The 24,266-nt window shown below is 33.1% G+C and overlaps 2 protein-coding genes across 2 annotated transcripts in view; one reads left to right on the plus strand and one right to left on the minus strand.

Annotated features, from left to right (window-relative positions):
* The window catches only part of LOC105334153 (arginine--tRNA ligase, cytoplasmic), a 41,072-nt gene that overhangs the window by 7,976 nt on the left and 8,830 nt on the right, over positions 1-24,266 (minus strand). The window contains exon 10 of the mRNA XM_034443964.2: positions 22,480-22,589. Coding sequence (XP_034299855.2) covers positions 22,480-22,589 — 110 coding nt within the window. The remainder of the gene's footprint in view (positions 1-22,479; positions 22,590-24,266) is intronic.
* Positions 8,864-11,492, plus strand: LOC105334147 (uncharacterized). Its single transcript, XM_011437481.4, has 2 exons — positions 8,864-8,996; positions 9,391-11,492. The coding sequence occupies exon 2, from the start codon at positions 9,504-9,506 to the stop codon at positions 11,184-11,186; it is 1,683 nt and encodes a 560-aa protein (XP_011435783.1). The 5' UTR covers positions 8,864-8,996; positions 9,391-9,503; the 3' UTR covers positions 11,187-11,492.

Consider the following 24,266-nt stretch of genomic DNA (forward strand, 5'->3'; position numbering starts at 1 on the left):
TGTATTTCAACAAAGTACAAAAAGGCACAGTCAAGTCTTCTACGAAATCCACTTGGTTTATGGACTCCCTTTCATACAAGATATTTTTCTTTACTAGATTACCATTTATTACTTTTGTCTTTGGCACAAAAATCTATCAGTTGCATAGTCAACACACTAAAATCTAAAATACAGTAAATGTTCACAAACATCTGTTTAAAAAGTTCAAAGCTTCTGGCAAAGACGAAAACCAAACGACATGATCTAACTGATTGATGACAAAGTTTTGCATCATAATCTGTGATTTATGTGGCAAGTCTTGCCTACTGTTTGTAATGGCCTGACAGAATCAACTTCACCATGCAAACTTTGTTCACAGCTAGAGCAGCTCAGAGGGTCCAAGTTACAGACATATTATCTTTTATGTTTACAATTATTTCTCTTTCTTTAAGCACAGAACTTCGCTGGAAGACAAGACTAATTTGGTTGCAAAAGCTTTTGTCAGTAGTAACTAACTATATTTCCCTGATGATTTGCTAAATTCTCTAAACCCATAAAAGCTTTCAGCCCAATCTTTTAAAACAAGTGAAGTGTTGAATCGACTTTCTAGCTGGTCCTTCTGTATATATCAGTACATATATCACTGGATATCATTTTAGAGAAAATTTCAAGATAAAAACTTAAACATCAGTTTATAAATGTAAAGCTAAATATCGGGGTGTGATAACATTCAAAAGAATTACTGGAATTATAAAGTTATTTCAGGTTGAACACTTTTGGTTGTTCAGTCAAGTGGATTCAACACATGGTAAATAAATGTAAAAAGTCCATTGCATAAAATTTTACTATTCACCATTCATGTTAAATATAAAGTCCATGACATAGAATTTACCATTCATCACACATATTAAGAACCACAGACAAAACTGAAATGGACAGACTGATAAGGGATGAGATAGTCTAAAACAGACATGATATGATCCCATTGTAATCTAATCTAACTATCTATGCATATAAATCTCTACAAGATATTCTCTTTTTTAACAAAATTAACCTTAAAGAAATTAACCAAGTCAATTAAGTTTAGAGAACAGTGCTGTAAAACCATTAATAATAACTAACCAAAATTGAAATTTTGAAAATTTTTATGCCCCTGTTACCTTTTTATGGTGAATTAACAATTATTTTAAGAAGAATTTCTTAAAAAAACATGTCTGAAAGACATACAGATAACAATGGTGATTCTATTATGACCATCGATATCTCCCAACAACATTTGCAATCCGGTATAAAAAAAAAACCAACAGTTTATTAAAAAGATTTGCCACTGGAACCCAAATTTCTGGTTATCCAACTTGAATTTTCTGTGTTTTGATGAGGGCTACCACTAGGAAATGAAAGAAGCAGGAAGATGGTAATGACTTTTCTTCCATAATCCCCACTCCCACGACAGATGGACGTGACCGGAATTCTTCTGTGTGCCGCGGTGAATCAGGGAGTCTGTGACTGCCCTTAACATGGAACCAAGGTCTCCATCCATAGAGGGATTGTAGAAACCATTACATATGCCATATTTGTCCTAATTGATGCCTTATTCCTAAGCTTTGACTTCAGCATGATTAACAGAGGTTTGATTTAGGAGTGACATATAATATACGATGACAATCTTGCATATTTCTGGTCGTGCTCTCAAAGGTCTTCTCATTGGTATTTCAAAATGTAATTGATAGATACTACCTCCAGCTTCCTCCATGGTTTAATAAATTTAATAACTGATACTTAATATTAAGTAAATGATCATCTTGCTATCACAAAGCCACAAAATATCCTTGAAATTTCTATGGTAACATAAAAAGTATCTCTCAATCTTGTGACATGAATCCCTTCTCATTCATCTAGCACAGGAAATTACTTAGTTTTTCTTCCTATGAAATCAAGCAAATACTGTTATGAAATCTCTAGTCACTAGATCAAATAATGACAATATGGGGAAAATTTATTAATTCTTAACATGCCTTAAGCCAAGGATATTGGATTTATGAAATTTGGAAGGCATAAAATACACTAGAGTATCAGTGCTTGGTTTGACTGGGAAATTCATAAAGTCAGGCCATTAATGTATTGCTTTCCAATCATGACTTATTCATATACAAACTATGTACACCCTTCTATGTACACACTAATGTGTATTTATATCTGGTTGGTTGAAGAGCCACTCAGATATACCTGTACAACTATTTTTTCACAGGAACATGTTCAACCAAGATAAATTCAATCATTGCATGTATTCACAAAGACAGGAGCTGGTGCATTCCATAGAAGTCAGTAAATGGAATGGCTTTCTTGATTTAACGTTCATTTTCAAATACATGTACTATCTAAGAATCCTAAACTGCTCATCTTGGAAATTTAAAGAGTATTCTAAAATACAAAAAAGACCTCATAAAAACTCAAGTGGTGGCTTTCGAATGCTTCAATTATATCACAGACAAGAGCATGGACGTATACCTGGTAAATATCTCTAATCACTAATATTCAAAACTACAGAAACTCAATAGAAGAAACTTCAATTTTAATTCCCAAAATAATCATCTATGCATTACTGTTTATTCCTAAAATGATTAAAAATAGGAAATTAATATCCATGTAAAATTGTGAGAATTGCATATTTATAAATTTGACTTCTATATTTCAGAGAGTTTAATGATTATAAAATATTAGTGCTTTAATTGAATTGCAGAAATAAAGTCACTGACAAATGTGTGAATAAGGAATATACAGAATATCACAATCTTGCTCCTAAATAAAATCAGTTGTCAGAAGAAAAAAAATTGAAACAGAATTTTTCCCTACAACTTAATTCCTATAATGCTGTTTTCTTGAAGGATCTAAAGCTCTTTTGTTCTGATAGACATCTGACTCCGGGTTCTGTTACTTTGACCAAAATGGTGCATAGACTGAGGAAGCTCTCTCAGACTTCATGCCTTCTGTCATCATTATGTTATTATGAAGGACATGTAACCGCGGTGTTCGATGTAAATGCAGGCTAAATTAATTGAGCAGACAATTTAATTGAAGCTAGAACATCAAATTGCACTTTGCTTCTGTTTTTAAATGACATTTACGACTGCAAGAAATGCATTATTTTAATAATGGATGGCAGATCCAATTTAGAGTTTGATCCAAAATGGAAAAAGGAGCATTGCTATGAAAGTTGGTGTTTCTAATTTAAAATAATTTGTTCAAAGTTAACCAAGAAATAATTAACATGCAGTCTTGGTAGGGAAGTCAATGAATTGTTTCCCACGAGTGATTGAGTTGCCAATGTCAGCTCCTGTACTGCCTCTCAATTTGAGGTAGAAAAAAAGTAATTAAGACCTAAAAGCATCTTGTACCTGAAACAGTACCAAAACCTCTTTTTTCAATAACTGCAAATAATAAAATTTTGTTAACAGTCATGATATTATCTGATAGTGATAGACAAGATGATGCGGTAATCACCAGTCATTTTATGTTTTGGGGTTGGTTAAACAGAGAACCAGTCACTTTAACAATAAAATGCCACCTTGGTGTTTCATGTACGTAGTAAAAAAGAAATTTCTGCAAGGATCGGTCCCTTCTGTATGTAAGTTCATTGCTCATATGACACAACAAAAAAGAATTTCATATTTTTACAAAATCCATAACTTTTGTTCGTGGTTTATGTAAAGTTTTCTGCAATATGCTTGCACTAAATTTTAATGCTGCTTTGTTGCTAGGTTAGATACAGCCTTTTGTCAGTCTATAGCCACTTTACTATACATTTGTGTCTTGTTTGTAGCATACTGGTTTAATCGAGTTTTAATGTTTTATTACAGGGTCTTCTGTAAATTTCTAATTAAATGCGAGGAATTAATATCTGCATAAAATCGCTTGAAACACCTCTTGCGGATTTTAAAATCTCAATTTAATTTTTCGGACAGATGTAAACTATTTGGAATTATGATGAAAATTCGGCATTTGCAATTTTATATTCTCATGATTTAATGCAAAACCATTGAATCGCTCATTAAAGTACTCACGAAAAATAAGAAATCTACAGTATCTAGACACTCTTATAATATCCTCTCACCACAAATACACATCGATTTTTTAAAATTAATATAGTAGTAAGTATTCAATCCATGAATATTCAACATCTCAATAGGTTTGAAGAAATTGCAGTTTTGAATTAACAAACAAATCCATTTTTTCAAAGAATTGTTTGTTCTGGGTTAGTTTTAATTTGAGAGTAATTTTATATTGGAAAAGAACATGGTCTTGTAAGTTGTAAATCATGAGTTTCTTTGGGATATACTTTACAGAGGCTATGTTTATAACTGACAGATAAATCTACAACATTTCCCGGCCACCCCCTCCCCCATAAAGTTTAGAATTTTTCAGCAATATTAAACATAAAATTAATTTCAGAGACCTAAGTTTCTCTGTCCTACAATGCTCACTCAATCAATATACCGGTAGGCCTGCAGCATTTGATAATCGATCATCACAATGTAAGTGGCCTGTGGTACATATTATCTGTGAGTAGATCAAAACAGTCAAGTTGTAGATACCATTTCATGTGTGACTGGTGATTAAACCAAGCACGGATACTACAGTACTGGCCTACCTCTACAATTGTTACACAAATTAGACTCCGATAAAGGGTTAGACTAAGTTCAACCATGGTAGAGGATGCACATTAAAAGAAACCTCACATTTCATAAAAGGATTTATAGATTCCTAAGTGTTCTGTGGAACTAATACAGACTATTTGAGATCTGAAATTGTTGTTCTTTTCCATGACAAAGCATAATTATTGGTGTCAGTTACACAAAATGTGGACACTATGTATGAAAAATCCGGATTTAAGGGCCACACATTATTCCACGATGAAAGTCATCTTGTACAAAACTCCCATCTGTTGTTTCATTGATTTGTCTTGCCAAAAAATCATTAAGACTGTGATATAGAGAAACAGTCTTCATATATAAACGAACTAGAATGACAAAGATTGGCCTACTTCAATTATCTACACTCACTGTACCAGTACTCAAAGGATAGGGAAACTATAATTTGAATAAGTGTGACATATTTTCATTATCAGCAATACAGTTCAGTTAAACTTGCGTAAAGCGAACATAAAAATAGCAAAATCTTGGATATATAAATGAAGTTTTGTGGAGTCCCCAGCAAAATTTCTAACAGTTAAATCCTAAAAAAATGTTATGGTTATAATGAACTATGGTATAAAATGTTTAGTGCAGTGATTTTGAGTCCCGTTTGTGAGAAAAATACAGTAAAACATTCTTATAACGAAAAAATAATAATTTCATGCATTTACTAATTTGTGAAATGTACACATAATAAATCATAAATATAGCAAAGTAAATCCAATGGTTTCTAGGACCTCGCTATAACCAAGTTTTACTGTACTAAACTTCAGGTGTGCATGGTTTGGTAACAAACTAAGCATCATCAGTCATTGGTATTGTCTGTGCTTCATTAGCAGTGCGATATAACAGTGAATAGTCAAGCAGAAAATGATTTCCTTTGTGGGCACACAGCCTACTGACTGTGTTGCAATTTGAAAGGACAAAATCTTGACATTTTTGCTGATGGTATGAGTAATGCAGTCTCGATTCATGAGTGATATGTACAGTTATTTATTGATGCAATCCTAGTTCTCATCTGATAAACTGGCCTTCATACTGCCCATACATTAAAACTATACCTCACACCTTTAATTAAGTCATATATCTTGCTCTATCAATTAATTTTTAACATATATCTTATGTTTTTGTTTTTAAAACATGAAGCCATCACTTTAATATTCACCTTAATATTAACCTGGGACACAAAAAATCCTGAAACCACATGAAATGTTTCACCAAATACCTACAATCACAGTTGAGATGTCTTTGAATCCAAGGCCTCTAACCATTGTTAAATTTAAGCCAATACTTTGATTGTATCTCAGAAACAATGGAAATATGACGGTTTATCCAAAAGTAATGTCATAGATGGGATAAAGGCATGAACAACTGGTGTAAAATAACCCTTTTTTAAATTTGCTCTGATTAAAGGATAATGTGATACACATGCAGCCCCCTAGTAACTTGAAATAAAAAAAAATTAAATACCTAGTTCCGCATGTTCTTAATACTTTATATGTGCATGTATTCTAATTTTATCAAAAATAAAATGATCTGTTGAAAGATATATATACTTCTGTATGCTGTAAGGTATATAAATAAATCTCACTGACTATTGAAGTCCCACTTCTGAAAGACCTCAAAAAAGCTGAAAATGCACTTGAATAATTGAGAGAATTTTTCTCCTTTGGCTGGTTATTGCATTATTTCACAATGGTTATTGCACTATTTCACATTGGTTATTGCACTATTTTAAAATGGTAATTGCACTATTTCACAATAGTTATTGCACTATTTTACAATGGTTATTGCACTATTTCACAATGGTTATTGCACTATTTTGTTATAATGGTTATTGCACTATTTCACAATGGTTATTGCACTATTTTACAATGGTCATTGCAATATTTAACAATGGTTTATATTGCACTATTTTACAATAGTTATTGCACTATTTTACAATGGTTATTGCACTATTTTACAATGGTTATTACACTATTTCACAATGGTTATTGCACTATCTTACAATGGTTATTGCACTATTTTACAATTATTATCATATATCAAAGTATTTTACAGGAAAAAATTACTTCACTGCAAATAAATATGTAATTTTCTTAACATTTGAAAATCCAATTTGTCTTCTCCATTAGAAATAATTTGTGTTAATGTGGTGTGTATACACTTCTCAGTATTTTACACATCTGTACCATGCATGTCACGTCATTTACACATCAGTTAATGCGTTTGATCAGAGGTGTATAAATCCATTTTCCTTCATTATTGGTAATTTCTGAGTTTTTCCTTGATTGGTAAGATTTCAGAGATTGACAAACATTCGGCGGACTCCTCCCACCCCCCACCCCCCCTAAGTGTGTGCATGTACATCATTGTTTTAAGTACTAGTTACATAGGAAACCACCTCTAGTATGGTAATTAATTCTCGGGTGTATCAACTCTGACGAATTGGCTATCCCAGAAGTAAAACTATACCAAATATCAAATAACCTGTTAAAAGGCCAATTTCTCTATTCCTGATCACCATTTTAAGACATTCGTGACCCATCTAATCAATGTCATTAAGGGATCCCTCACCAATAGACTTGACATCTGAGAATTTATAGTATGGGCCCTGTAATTAGTATCTTGTCCTGTGCTTTGTACTAAGGACTGTAGAGCTTTATAAGGGCACTTAGCGACAGACATATTCTAGATTATGCATTACTGCTCAACTAAATGATGCAATCCTGCTCAAGACCTTTTCCATATACAATTAATAGACACATGCATGAACAAAATGCACAATTATATTGATAACACTTATAACAATGATTCTAATAAATAACGATAATTAAGATCTATATTCATATATGTCAATTGAAAACATAACCATGTTCAGCAAAATGGCTGAAAAAGGATGTTAACTACATAATAACTAAATCTTTCTGGTCTGGCTCAGAAATGGTTGATGGAAACGGCCTAATGAAAGTTCATTTCGGCAAAACGTGAGTGATCTTATCACGGGATTTACTGATGAAAACATGTGATCAGAATACTCGGAGTGTCAGTTTGAGATGAAATCAATAATGTACAGTGATTCAAGTCAGCATATGATACATACTATAACTTGTTAGGATTCCTCCACACAAGTTTGAGGCTAAAGTTTCACATAATAAAAATTGGAAATGCTACATTTATCTAATATAGTGTTGAGACGTTATTCCCCGGGTGAAACACGAGACCTCCCTCCATTTATTTTTGTTGGTATTATTCTGTTAGTAGATAATGCATCCCTGATGAGAGTGAAGGCGAAAAGATCTTTAGTGTAGTGATCAAACAAATTTTTCCTGATTATCTTGACAAAATCAGAGGCAATAGAATATATTCCTTGGGCAAAGTAAATATCTGTTTAAGTGCATCAGTATAAATCAATTACTTACAATACACTATTGAACAAACAATAGTTACAGTGGCAGAGAACCTTACCATGAAGGATTTACTGCAAATTTCAACACAAACTAAGACCATGCTAAACAAACGGAGAGCGACAGATTTTTAGAATGTATCATGTTGGATGATAAAAATGTTTTCCTTTTTTGCACGTCATTCATTAGTGGATGGAAAACTGATGTATTTTTAGTCTTTGTGAATAATAATCCGCAGGGAAATTTATTAATCAAAAAGTAAAAAAAATCAAACTCCAATTTTATTTTTATCACTGAATGGAAGCATTCAGAATTCAAAGATTCTCTGCCATTTATGAAAGTTAAGTAGCAATTCATTAATAAACTGGAATAATCAAGCAAATTAATTCCAAAGTTTTCATTGATTCATCAGGCACATTCTAATCATTCCAAAAGAAGAAGCAGGCGAAGGAGAAATCTGATCATAGTGAGGAGAGAGTCGACTAGATACCTTCATTATCAAGTTTTAATCTATAATCAATGAAAATTTAAAGCTGACTTTGAGTGCCACAATGTACCGACAACAAGCTGTTAATGGCTATAGACTAAGACTTTCTCTACCACATATTGATGTTTGTTATTAAATGCATTTCTAATGGCAGTTTATTGAATCTAGACAATAGACTTATCAGGTACTTAAAATCTGACTGTACTGAGAGTGGTGTGATGTAATTTTACCACTGAACCCCACGGACCTTTACTTATGGTTGTAACAGTCACAGGAGATGTGTATTTCTGTGCTCTCTCCTGATACAGATCAATACAGAGGAGGAGAGTATATATAAGTGACAGTTGGCTGATCACAGTCAGCTACACACCGAACACTGGGAAACAGTCACAGAAAACAGTCACTCTCATCAACCAGGATCTTATATTACAGGTAGCTTAAACAATACACAAAACAACCAGGGACTATGTGACTATTGTGTACTAATGAGTGAATATCAATTAAGCAAAATTAACTGTCTTTAATATTATTTGTGTTGAAAGAGTGAAAATATCCTGATGTATTTATACAATCATATAGGAAACTGACTGTGCAAATGGAGTTTTATTGTGTCTATGAAATAATGTGTCTAACAACTGCCCTTTGAACTGAGAGATTTTAGTCCTCTCAGAATTGGTTCCAGAGAGGTACTGCTCAACAAAAGAGCTCATGCAAGGACAGCCCCCTTTCATGACAATTTTATGACAATTACTCAGACAAATTGCTTTTATATGTCAACGAAATTCCCATCTGCATCTTTTACAACTCATGAAATTTATTTTTCAAGGAATGGATCCATAAAGCACAAGGACTGTAAAACATTCCCATCAGTTGCTGGAGTAATTTGGATTTTAACAAGAAGTCTGCTTGATGTCTAATGCATAGCCTGGAACAGACAACATGGGTGAAAGCAATAAGACTGTGGACCTTAATGTTACTTCATCCTACAGTGAAATTCTGGAGCAGCCAACCGCCATTCTCTCTGTCAGTGTTTTGAGTCTGTCTGTCCTAGTAGGAACAAGTGGGAATGTCTTTGTGTTCATCGCGCTGTGCAGGAATAAATTGTTCAGAAAGGTACGATATGCCTTACTCCTATTGCTAACCATTGTCTCATTGTCAATGGACCTGATTTACTGTCCCATTGAACTAGCCAGGATAATCCTTTTTCTAAATTCTAATATTGCATGGATGGAGCTGAAGTATGTTTCTACCAGTGCATATTTGATTTTCTTTACTGCCATATCTTGTGTTTTGTTGTTCATAAGTCTAAAGAACCTCTGCATTATCACAGAGAAATTCACTCAAATCTACAGATATGCACTGTGTGTATTTTGTGTGATTTCAACCATTCTCGTCATTCTCTGCCCTGCATTGGGATACGGCATTCTCTCAGACATAGAAGAGACAACAGCGTCACCTAGTGCATCATTCCACATTCTAAATCCAAAATCCTTCCTCTTCAGAATTATCTACTTCAGCCTATGGATTCTAATCATTGTATTTGTTTTGGTTGGAATGATATCTTTCATTGTGGTCACATATCGAGCAAAGCAATCAGACCTGGACTTATCTTCCAATTTCTTGCAATCTCACACACAAAACAAAACCATCATCCCAAAGGTGCTTGTGAAAAACTCCAGAAATCTTCGACATTCTGACCCAAAAGAGGAAGAGGAAGAGGAGGAGGAAGGGGAAGAAGAGGAAGAAGAGGAAGAAGCTGAGAACCAGTTTCTAGATGCCTACCAGGGTAAAGAAGATAACACTTCTACTCTTGGGGATTTGCCGTCCCCATCACGATCCAAGGGGAGTCACCTAGGAGTCAATATGGCTGCCTATTTGGGGCGACGTCGTCACACGATTGGACAGATAGGGACTACAGGGATAGAGCCACTCGAGAGAGCTAAACAATACAATTATGTTAGAAAGTTTTCTGTTGATATTCAAGCATTACAAGCACAGCTAGAGAATCCAAAGAGACATGCATCTGATTTTCCTTTTTCTTCCGACACAGAAATTCAGAAATCTCTGCAGAAAGCAAATGATAAAGATGACATTATAAAAAGAATAAAGATGGCTCAAAAATCGCCATTAGTAAAAAATAACTGCACTTCAGAGAGTGTTCAGGATGAAGAAAAAAAATCTCAAACCAGCTGTATAAGTGAAAAGAATTCAAATGAAATTACCCCCGAGTTACCTCCCCTCTTAACAATATCAGAGACAACAGCCGATGAGTTTCGTGAGAGAGCGCATGAGAAAGACCCCTCATCATGCTTCATCAAACTCTCTTGCTCGCTAGTATTAACCTTCTTGTGTTGTGTGCTGCCCATGTTTATAACAGACATACTTAAATCATTTCTCTCAGCTTCAAAATATGTCAACTTGATCACCTTGACAATAGCTCTTTCTACAGTTCAAACCCTGGTCTTTCCACTAATCATCTTGATTCTTGACCTCAATGTTAATAAATGCTTCCAGAAAATTACATTTTCACTCCACAGGAAGTGCTTTGGTTTGTGTTATCAAAGAGAGGCTGTTCCAACATCCAATCATGAGGAAGATCACATTTCCAATACACAGGTCTGAATACTGTAGACACAAATCTATGGACTTGTTACTGCATTCATTGTAATTATATCATGAAACTAGAATACTTTCTGTGTATTATCACATTGTTTGTTTTGACAGAGTTTTGAAAAAAAGCTTTCTAATTGTCAAAATTTTGCAACTGTCGTTTACATAGGGTCTGAAGAATGTAACTTTTTAACCAAATGGTCTTACAATATGAATAACTATAGTGTTCATCTAAAAAAATAAGCAACAACAAAAAAATTCTTGCACATTAACAAGTTTTTCCTTACAAGTCTAGACAATAAAGATATTATGAAACTCTTCAAGACTAATTCTATTGTGTGTACGTAAGACTTTGTCAGTATACTAGTACTGGAACCAACAATGAAACTTTTGGCAATCTTCCAGATAAAAATTTTCTTTTAGCATCATTCTTCCTATAAATTCATATAGAGGAAAATCGCTGATTACCTACATTAAGACTCACAATGTTAGGATAGATAGCACTGTGTTAAATGTTTTAGTCTCTGAAGTTTTTATCTGACAGTTTCAATAACTTTGATATTAATTGAAATTTCTGCAACAATATATCTGTGAGCCAATGCTCACTAGTGATACCCCCGCTCTGATGTGAATATGCAAAATAAGCAAAGTCAACATATAACAGAAAGCTGGCATCCAATTGGTACAGAAATATATCACACAATATGGCATGCCTAAACAAATAGTGTGTTAAAATTTCAAGCATCTGCTATAAATAGCTGCTGAGAAATCTTTTACGAAAATTTGTTTGAAAATTTTGGCTAAAATAAACAAAGTACTCATTTAACAGGAAGTTGACATCCGATTGGTACAAAAATATATCCCACCATATGGCATGCCTTAACAAAGACTGTGTCAAAATTTCAAGCATCTGCGATAAATAGCCGCTGAGAAATCTTTGACGAAAATTTGTTTGAAACTTTTGGATAAAAATAAACAAAGTCATTATTTAACAGGAAGTTGATGTTCGATTGATACAAAAATATATCCCACGATATGGCATGCCTATACAAATACTGTGTAAAAATTTCAAGCATCTGTAATAAACAGTTACTGAGAATTCTTTGACAAAAATTTGTTTGAAAATTTTGGTTAAAAAATAAGCAAAGTCATCATTTAACAGGAAGTTGACGTCCGATTGGTACAAAAATATATCCCACAATATGGCATGCCTTAACAAACACTGTGTAAAAATTTCAAGCATCTGCAATAAATGCGACAGAAATTTTTGTTACGGACGGACAGACAGACAGACAGACAGACAGACAAGGGTAAAACAGTATACCCCCTCTCCTTCGGAGCGGGGGTATAGCAATCCAAGGATTGTTCAAGAGAGGATTATAACTCTGCAAAACCATATTAATAACTATGTACCAGAAGACACTCTTGAATGAGGGCATCTGAAATTTGAAATGTTAGACTGAATTGAATGCAATGTATATCAAAAAATGAAGGTTGTGTTAATAAAGAGATCATTGGTATGAATATCATAATTACAGATTTCATGACCTTTTTTATATGTACATATTAATTTCTGCTTGCTTAAATAAATAATGAAATCACCACAGTTATCAAATTAAGCACCCTCCTAGAGACACCAACCTGATAAACAATTGAACAGTTCTACCTATTGCCATATCCAAGTATGAAATGCTTAATATTTATGATAGGTGCCTTAACCAGCATTCCCCTATCAAAGTATTGTGTATTGTCCTCTCATTAAATCAAAAAAAGAATTCAACATACAGTTGAACTTTGATATCTCGAATCTGTAGTTCAAGATAACGAAGTTTGACTGTATTTAGTTTTCTTGAACAAAGACAGTTAAAACGTTTAAGAAATCTGTCTGATGCTGCCTGGGACTTTATATCTGATATCTATGACTCACAGCATGATTAGCTATGCCCACTAGAGTTGGGAAAGTTCTATCTGGTTAATGAACTCATTAAATATCAGGACACTCACCTCAATCAGTAAGTTCAAATTTAACTTACATATTTGGATAGAGGAACTGTATAACATAGGATGATGAAGGATATTTCAATGAGAGGGAGTAACATGATGTTAAGACCACTGTAATGAAATAGGCAAGGTTAGGCCTTACCAGATAACCCCAACAGATGTCCAGCAAATAAAAAAACAGCCACAAAATGCAGTCTGTTGGTTACCCATTGATTAATGTCACCCTCACTACTGCTAAGAGATTCCCTGTATCAGGGAAATTAAATGTATAAAACAAATAACAACTGAACAATTACAAACAAAAAATTCCATAAAAGGGATGGTCAACTAACCACAATTTTGTCATTGACCATATAACATCAACAAAATGTTGTCATTGACCATAAAATATCAACAAGATGTTGTCATTGATATCATAACCAACAATTCACAGATGAAGCCATCATGAGACACTGACAAAACAATTTTTTAAATTGTAATTTAAATTTAAACATGACTGTGTACCAGTCATGTCAATGTTAGTCCAGTTTATATTTTTCACTGCTGTTAGTTGTCCATTGGTGACAAGGGTCCAATGGATATCAACAGATATCAACGAAAGCAGACCAATAGAAAAAGAACCACAGAAGTTTGTACAAAACACATGCATTATAAATACTATACTTTATGGAATATGACTTAGTCCAGTAGTGTCTGTTCCAAATTTACTGCCAAATACAACAAACTTTACCAGACCTTTCATGACATAGAACATATTTGCAAAAAAAAAAGAAAAGGACGCATGCAAAATGTAAATGAATGGATATAAAAGTTTTACTATTGTTGGACATTCAATTTGAGTGTGACAGTGTCTTTATATCTAATATAAAGATTTACATCAAGGAAATAAATATGCTTTATACAGCAGTAATGACTGATTTTTTTCTGTGGCCTTAGATTTCTATACTTCTGCAACCTTTACAGTATTGATTCAACTTCTACAATAATTCTCTAGAGTTTTCCTTGTTTTTATATGTTCTTCACTCCTACTCATATAGAGATCATCAATCTCAAAAAAATAAGTATTTACGTTCAAGATTACTCCTTATTCAATTTATATCCAGACGAATGAGCTCGCTTTTTATACTACAAGTGGGAAATTTGAGATGAATGTAACTCAGTGCCAGACATTTTATCTGTTTCGTACTAACAGTATATAAAAGACAATCTTGGCTAATGTTTGTTCCTAAGAAGTCACACAGAGGAGTGTCAGTTATCTGCAATAACTCGCGATTATTCACCTTCCCATCATCAAATGATAAAGAGAACTGATTTTCAAAATGATATGAATCTTTCTATCATTAGTATGCTGGTTAAATTTTTTCATGCTTCATTTATCCAGACAATTTGGACAATCCAGATTGACCCGATTAAATGATTAAGATTAGACTCCTCCATAAAATAGTGCACAAGCTATACATACTGATTTGGAAGTCCTTAAATACTCTGAATTTTTTTTTAAAGACAATTATTTTTTCATTATCCTTAAAGTGTACATAGGTTTCATCAATATTTGCTGAGGACCAATTTTGTGGATTTTTTTGTTGAGTTGATGCAAGAAATTCATTAAAGTGCAATTTCTAATTTTAATTCTGATCCAAATTACCTGTAAGGTAGATCACTTCATCAAACCTTATGCTTTATAAGACACACCATCACAAGATGGCAAAACAAATACTTTGTAAAATTGCTTGTATTGATCAATTTGATTGAATATCATCATAGCTTAGTGGTTAAAGTATAATGGTATATTTTTCCTAAGAATTTGCTTATTTTTGCCTATATGCTTTACATATTCTGTTGTTAATACCAGGTGCAGTAATGTGGATAAGCTCCAATTATCTATAAAATGCTCCAAAAAGGTTTGCATCTAAAAATATACTACAAATGTAGTTATAATGATAGTTAATTTCATCATATGATAGGATAATTCCCGATCCTGATTTCCAACATTTTAGAAATAAAAATGCAATATTCACCTGGAGTAGGCCTTCCAGGTGAAATAACATATGACTTTTACTCTACATTGGACCAAAAATCTACAATTTCTTAATATTGATATGATTGGTTATCGTCTTCTTAATTGTCAACTAATGGAATACCACATCTCTCTCTACATTTGGCCATGATCTAAGCAAGGTGTTAATTCACTTAACTACTTAATTAAGGCTCAAATTGATAAGCTTTTAATTATCATTTAATCACTATATCATCTAAAAATGCAATTACTGTTGGGTATTTTTCGTACAATATTAGCCCTGCCCTAGTGAAATTTGTACTTCTTGTATTCTTACTAGACACAAAAAGGCAGTAATAATTGTATACCAATTACAAATCATAATATCGGATATCTATTTTAAAAAAAGACAAGAATTTAATGATATTTATTGAAAAAATTAAAACAAAAAATTCTATACAGTTGTTGTCTTCCATATTTCGTATTTAAGGTACCAGTATATATACTATGGATCTTTTATATCAATGAATTTGCCAGATTGACAATATCAGTTTGAATTTCCCCTTACAGAAAAACCCATGTTTTGTTTGCTTCAGATAACTAAAATATGATGGATCTTTGGGTGGAGAAGAGCTACACATTAAACCGATTCGCTCATGCAGAATTATCATACAGATTGGTTAAGATATAAAGTACGGTAAAACCAGGACAACCAAAGCATACAAAATACAAAAACTCTGAATCATTTTTCATTAAAAGCCCAAACAATCATTTCTGTATGCTAAACAAGTCTTATTTATCAGTTGTCAAATTTACCAGGAAAAACCTATTACCTGCTGACAGACAAATCTTATGAGTAAGTGCAGTAATTATTCCATAAATAATCAGAAATTGTGTCCCGGTTTTACTCCAAATCAATACACATTAGAATAAAAAAATATCTCCATACCTGAAAAGATCAAATAATGTTTAACTAAATAAAACATGACAGCTAAGTAACAAAAAATACAATAGCTTGTTGATTGCAATTTTGCTAGGACAACCCCAGAGAAAAGACGTGCTAAAAAGAAACAGTCAATCATTAATAGGCAATTTTCCTTCCTAACCGTAAACTGTGATCTAGAAAACCTCTATTTTTCCCTGATGATTCTATTGATTATTTTCATAGACATGACTAAACTCAAGATGAGAAGAATAAAAAATATGCTGTTAGGGAAAACTGATGTTTCACTCTGACTTCGAGGCAGTGTTGATGATGGGCCATCATCTCTGATGTGCATTAAGGAGCACATCACAGGAAGGCACCAGAGAACTGACAATTACTTCCATCTTCTTTCATTGTGCTCAATCTCGAGCACCAATTACAAATCTCAATCTGCATTTCTTCATGAGAGAGGAACAGTTAACACAATTAATTGATGTGGTCCACAGTTCAGGGATAAAATTATAACACTTGCTGTCAGTTCACCTACAGGTGACATGAACTACCGGTACAATATTAACTATAAGCTTTTATTTTTTTTTTACTGTTACAGCTGAATAATATCAGAATTTCTGAGAAGTATAACCCAAATCAAAACATCCATTTAAGCCTGTTCTCCAATCCTCAGCCTCAAAGTATTTTTTTCATCATAAAATTGTTAATTATTCCTCAAACTTTATAAAGGAAATAAAATAGAAAGACATTTTTTTGGTGGTATCCATTCATTTAACAAAGCTATTGCAATTTTGGCCACAATGACTATAATGGAATACTATAGTAGACAACATATACAAGCTGAGATCAAATTAAAAAAAAAAGGTTGTACCGGGGCGCATTGGTGGCTCATACTCCTGTACCTCTAGGTCACAGTGAAGCCACTAAAACAAGCAGTTCGTTGAATGACTTAGCATAATATTAATACTTCAAGACTAATTAAATTTTTGAATTTTTTATCGAAGGCAGATTTATGGTACCAATAAAAAAAGTTCTGGATAATTTTAGAAATGTGGAACATTGCTAAATTTGTTTATATTAAAGGCAAATTTATGGTACAAATAAAAACAAGTATTCCTTTTAAAGAAATGATTGGCAATAATGATATATTGATAGCTAGAAGCAATCAACACGATCAGTTTGATGTAAAATAATTAAAAAAGTACTGTATTTTTCATCAGCAAAGTGGACCGAAAACCCTTGGCTAGCTAAGATGTGTATTTTTACAAAATATAGAATATTTTGAATCTGTACACCATAATTTCATCATTATAAACCGTCAACAAATTTAATTTTGAAATAACTTTGGGGAAAACCGATCGTAAACTCCTTGTCTAGTTTTATATTTTTAACGTAAGTATTAAATTTTAATGTATCTTCAGAATACTGAATAGGGCTCTTCAAAGAGCATTAATTAACACGTATACAAAGAAAGAGTTGTATTAAATAATTTAATGCGACTGAAAAACATTGAACGCCATCATAACTTGCTCCTGAGGTCGCATTATAACGTAACCTTGTTTATAAATCAAGCCGTCTTCCTAGCTACTATTATGCAAGATCAATAGATCGAAGTCAGTTCATGGATCATCTTCTTATGATTGAGGTCAGTTCATCGAGGTCACCTGCATTACTGAATGAATCTTTCGATTGAAATTCTTACGCGTAAGACAAAATATGCATTCATGAATTAACAGGTCGAACTGTATTTTATGTATGTTTGCATCTCTTAAGGTAAATTAATTGAAATAAAATTGAGTAAAGTGTTATATAAATACTAAACCAAAATTTAAGTTTTTATAAGAACTACTTATGCAAGCGGAATGTGTGCGCACGTGGAAGCATTTGCCGGATGCCTCATATGGACACAACAGTGATCGGCCGAAGCCGATCACAATAAAATACAGATTATTTAGAGTTGTCGAACATTGCTGAGGATCAGTGTTCATTAAAGTACTATTCTAAGTGGAAGAGATTTATCATCCTAAACAAATCAATAATACCATAATCGAAATTTATAAACCAAATCCCATAACCAAAGGTAAAAAAAAATTACTGTACTTTAAGATACGAAAGTGGATGCTAAAGACTACCCCAATATCCCATTAATTCTTTGTATGAAGTGTGAAAACATGAACTTTACAGTTTATATAACACAAAGTTGTATATAAAATATGAAATAGTGAAAAAATAGTTATTTAAGTAAATTTTGATAGTACTATTCAATTCTTCTCACCAATGATTATCCTTGTAAGAAGTTTGATAAGAATAAAAACACAAAATGAGATATAGTTAAATCAAGGTCATAATAAAGGTGAAGGTTAAATATTGGAATAATGAATTCCACTGCTCTCATCAATATCAGCATTTTCAAAATGTTTAATATTTATATTATCTTGAATAGTTTTTATAATACCATTTTCTGAAACTAAAATTATTGCAAACTGTGACAATGGAAGAAAGGATTCTACACCAATTTGAACATTTCTTTCCAAATAGTTTTTGAGAAAAAGATTTTCTCTAAATATTCTAATGTAAAACTTGATCCCCCAATTGTGGCCCAAACCTACCCCAGGGGACCATGATTTGAAAAAACTACACTACCTGAGGATGCTTCTACAAGTTCTGAGCTTTTCTTGCGGAATAGTTTTTTGAGAAGATTTTTGAAAAATACCATAATTTTTTCAATAACAGGGTAATTCTAAATTATATCCCCTTTAAAGAGGATGTGGCCTTTCATTTGAACAAACATAAATCCCCTTCTCCATACCTGTTAACCCTCATGCATTGCGCGGGAGACTCCCGCAAAACGGCCTAAAAATCTAAGATCTCCCGCATGCAACCTATCTCCCGCGCAGGAGACAAATTTCTCCCGCAATCGTTTTTGTCTTCCCAATACCCCCCCCCCCCAAAAAAAAAAAAAAAAAACTTCTGAAACATTACATGCAAATTTCAACAACCACTGCGGGTTTTTCTCTGATTTTGAGCTAAAAAAAAAGCTGCTGTGTAGCTTGAATATATCAAAATCCATCCAAGTACTGTCTACCGTGATAATAGTATGACATGTTATAGTCCAGTTTACTTTTTACGATTACTTCCGGTTTTGACTTAAATCAGTTACGTATTTAGTTATGCATAGGCCTTATAAAAAAAAATCTTGATTTTACTCTGTAACACCAAAGAAAACAATACACAGCCAGTGGTGTCACTTAACAGGTGCACAGGTAAAGCACCCAAGCCATGCGCAGTGAGTCGTGACTAATTCTGTCTGGCCAGCACGGTCGGTAAAAATCAAAGTGATTTTGGAACACTGAGTGTTTATACAATCTACTGATAAAAAAGAGATTTTAAACTTTATAGTACCGGTACTATGAATTACAGGGATGCTATAGATATTACAACAGAGATCATTTTTAAATGATACTGGAGAAATACATGTTTTGTGAATTAAAAATCTATCCTATATATAAGGCAAAAAAATAATTTTAATGAATATTATTTACTGGTCTTTTCTTAACGGGGTTTCACTGCAAATTCAAAATACGCAAAATAAATTTTCTGTGTTTACCCTAGATGTCAGCATGCAGTGATGGTTCAATATACTGAACAATAAGAAGACTTAATATAAAAAGTGGCACTACTGACTTCTTGTATTGTACCATGCAAACAAAATAATAGTTTTCTGAACATGTACAGCAACACAAGTTGTAACTGCACACTGGTAGTCATAGAAATAATAAAATTTAAAACGATTGCAAATGCATTAATTACAATGGTAAAATAAGGTATCTAACAGTATTTTTAATATATATTTGCATTTCACGTGAAAAAACGTCGTTTACGCAAAATCTCCCCCTTAGCCAAGTTGGTAAGGGGGAGATTCTCCCATATAGCAGCTTTGAAAGGTTAACAGGTATGCTTCTCTCAGTAATGCTTTGTGCCAAGATAAGTTGATATTGGCCCAGTGGTTCTGGAGAAGAAGATGACAATGTGAATTGTGAAAAGTTTTACAATGATGAAGACAATAACAACAGAAAACAATCAAATCTTCTACAGAAAAGCTGACTTTAGCCTCTGGCTCAGGTGAACTAAAAAAGACTAGACTTCTGAGATATCTTTATTTGTCTTCTTACGACTTCTTCGTGAAAAAACTCGTCAAAATTACAAACATCAAGTCTTCAAGATTCACAATTTTAAGGATGAAAAATATTTCACTTTCAATTTGCCCTGTTCAGTTTCAGTTCCGGTTTGATTTTTATGTGATGGGTTTTAATTCAGCCTACGCAAAGATGTAAACTGGTTCAGATGGTTATGGCTGGTAATTACCTGCAATTGCTAGAAACAGCTGTTGACATTTAAGTAGAAATATCAACAGTGTGGCAGCTTGCTGCACAGTCATCTAAACCAAAGGATTGGAAAACAATTTAGTCAAGATTATATAAAACAATCAAGTTTCATTTCTTGTTTGTCATCTGGACTAAAATAAAATGTTTGAACAGCACTGCCAGGGCTGTTTAGAATGTGTATAAACATCACAGTGCAACACTAGCACTTACGCAGAGAAACACTTCCCCTTCCCTGGATACCCTACTGATTGATCAGACTGCTTAAAAAAGTTTGATAATTAAGTTGAATAACTGGAAAAGAAAAGGGAAAGTTGTGTACAGAAAATAGGTAAGGAGTGGACACCCTTGGGATTCTTGGAACTACGCACCCAGAAAAAATCATACACTTAGTATAATTGGACAGTGTGGCTCCATCAACACTTTTGGAAAGTTTTTCTTCAATCGATACAAATTGAGTTTTGTTAATATGGTATTTATGTAAATGAATCTACTCATAAAAGATAAAATTGACAGTATGGAAGCAAAATAGTTAATATAATGCTTTGTACAATAAGACTCTCTAGTATACATCTTTTTTTGCCTACTATAAAATCCTTTATTATTAAAATATTGGGTAATTTTTTTTAAGAATATGATAAGTCTATTGTCACATGATTACGCTACATTAAAAATTCTCAGACTGTTAAAAAACACACTTTAAAAACACAAATTCAAAATCTGCTCACTACAATTTCATTATACAACTATTATTTTTCACATGACACTTTGTCATACAATACTCAAACAAGAGATCTTTGTGAAACACTTATACCCCCCCCCCCCTTCCTCCCTTGGAAACATTCATGAAGAAAATGAACAGAAAATGCATATGATTGGAATTTTTTTTTAAATCCAAGGAGTGTAACTCAGTTGAAAATGGCTCTCTACCCAAAATTGAAGTTGACCTTGATATTATTATGATAAATCTGTAGACCAAATTTCATTTCAATACGTGCTACCTTAGCAAAGAAAATCAACATAAACTGCAAAAACCGGGTAATTGGAATTGTTCTATGTTTAAATTTATTTGGAAATATACCAATATTCTTTCCTTTTATATCTTACATACTAACATTAAAGGGAACAGTTAAAAATGGTTTTTAAGAAATGAAAATTGCCTACCTTAGATATTTTTTATAAGTAGACAAAAATTTACGTTAAGAAACATAAAGATATCAAAAGGTCAGAATTATATGATTAATTCCCACAATGGGAATACTTTTATTGTGGTAATAAACCATTTCTATTACAAGTGTCTATAGCGACACAAATAACATACAATTTTATGGAAGGTCATCCATCTTTATAATTGGATTTGTTCACACTGAAAATGCTATCATATTACACATGTATACATATTTAATATTATGTATTCTTTGGAAAGTTAAATCAATTCAAATTCAGATGAGCACATCCCAGTCAAATCTACAACTTTCTGTCCATTAGGTTGTCATGGAGGTTTATTTATTTGGCTTTCCTTGTGATCCTATTTGCCATCATTCACAATGACAACCCAACAATAACACTCAAGGTATGGACATAATTGCACTAGAAATATGAACACAAAGGGCTAAGAATTTAAAGTCCTGATTGGCTAACTGATTGATGAGAGCATTAATGGTCTTTCACTTTCACTAAGTGATAATCCTATAAATGCTGTCAAATAATTTGTGTGAATTGCGTACCACACACAAAATGCTTTCAGGACATTTATGAAAAATTGTTTGATTGCCCTCTTTGAACTCTGGATCAGTAGGGAAGGAAATTAACTGTATGACCCCTTATCACCCCCTCCAATTCTGCAATTCAATCAACTTAAGACTGGAACCTGCTGTTGCAATAAAAATGCTTACTATTGTAATAACTATTGGAAGTAATGCACATATGACCAAGTCATAGTTCTTGCATTAACGGTAGTACCACCACATTTAGAGGTCCGATACTTACTTGTCTTCGCCTAGGACCACTCCGAACGCCACGTGTTCCACCCGTGTCAGCTTCTTGTTGTACCACCCAAGGTCCTCAGCAGCGGCAAACACTTGCTGAAGGTGGGAACCCTGTTCAAAAAATCAACCTTAATGTATTTGTTGAATGACATTGAAAATGGTAGTGAAAGCTTAATGTGCTTAATTATATTTTCCATGATAAAAAAAAAAGATGTATGTAAATGTAGTGCATTGTAAACTACTGCATGAACAAACAAAAATGGTGATTTTATGTTCAAATTTTGAGAAGGGCTGTGTTAATATTTTCATGAAATTTAATAAAATCAATACTTTAAAGTACTAAGAACTCGATGTACCTTTGAAAAATGTTAACCTAAGAACTAAAAATCTATAAAAGTCATGCTGAGTATCAATATAAGTCTAACGGATGTTGCTCCGATAAGCCCTACAAAGGGAAAGACAGATCTAAACAGATAAATTGGTACTGGTAACCTTTTCTTTTATGCAGACAAAGCAATCTAAAGCAAATCTAAAGCAAATGGGAAGTAATCTAAAACTGATTATAAAGAGATCTAATATGACCTTCACATTGACATGGTTCAACATCACTGCATACCATTAACTAAAAGCTCTGTTTAAGTAAAATACATGTATTAGCAAAATAGGGCTAAGTGGAAAGTATTTATTTATATGCTCTTAATAAAGGATTTCCGTGTGATCCGATATGACCTTGACACTTGACCTACAAACATCATTCAAGGTCACTGCATACTATTTGATCAAAGGTGTCATGTGAGTAAAGTCTGAGCCAGATTGATGCAAAGGGAGAAAAGATATCCTCCAGACAAGGATTTTTCATATAATTCTGCTGTGACCTTGAAATTGGTTTCAAGGTCACTACATAACATTTACTCAAAAGCTATGTTTATGTAAAGTATGGCTCATTGGTAAGTATATATATATATATATATATTTAGAATTTTTGCATCAATATGACCTTGACCTACTAACTCATTCAAGGCCATGAATGGACCTAGGGGAGAGAAGATATTCCCCGGACAAGGATTTTATATATAATTCTGCTATGACCTTAACCTTACATAGAAACACAAAACAGTACCTGTCCTGCATCTAGTACATAGATCAGCTACATAGATACACACAACAGAACCTGTCCTGAATCTACTATATAGATACACACAACAGTACCTGTCCTGATTCTATTATATAGATACACACAACAGTACCTGTCCTGTATCTACTATATAGATACACACAACAGTACCTGTCTTGTATCTACTATATAGATACACACATCAGTACCTGTCCCGAATCTATTATATAGATACACACAACAGTACCTGTCCTGAATCTACTATATAGATACACACAACAGTACCTGTCTTGTATCTACTATATAGATACACACATCAGTACCTGTCCCGAATCTACTACATAGATACACACAACAGTACCTGTCCTGAATCTACTATATAGATACACACAACAGTACCTGTCTTGTATCTACTATATAGATACACACATCAGTACCTGTCCCGAATCTATTATATAGATACACACAACAGAACCTGTCCTGAATCTACTATATAGATACACACAACAGAACCTGTCCTGAATCTACTATATAGATACACACAACAGTACCTATCCTGAATCTACTACATAGATACACACAACAGTTTCTGTCCTGAATCTACTACATAGATACACACAACAGTACCTGTCCTGAATCTACTATATAGATACACACAACAGTACCTGTCTTGT

Source organism: Magallana gigas, chromosome 2, assembly GCF_963853765.1.
Source record: "Magallana gigas chromosome 2, xbMagGiga1.1, whole genome shotgun sequence".
Taxonomy (NCBI): domain Eukaryota; kingdom Metazoa; phylum Mollusca; class Bivalvia; order Ostreida; family Ostreidae; genus Magallana; species Magallana gigas.

Coding starts and splice junctions, on each gene's coding strand:
- LOC105334147 (XM_011437481.4), top strand. CDS start 9,504: ATGGGTGAAAGCAATAAGACTGTGGACCTTAATGTTACTTCATCCTAC.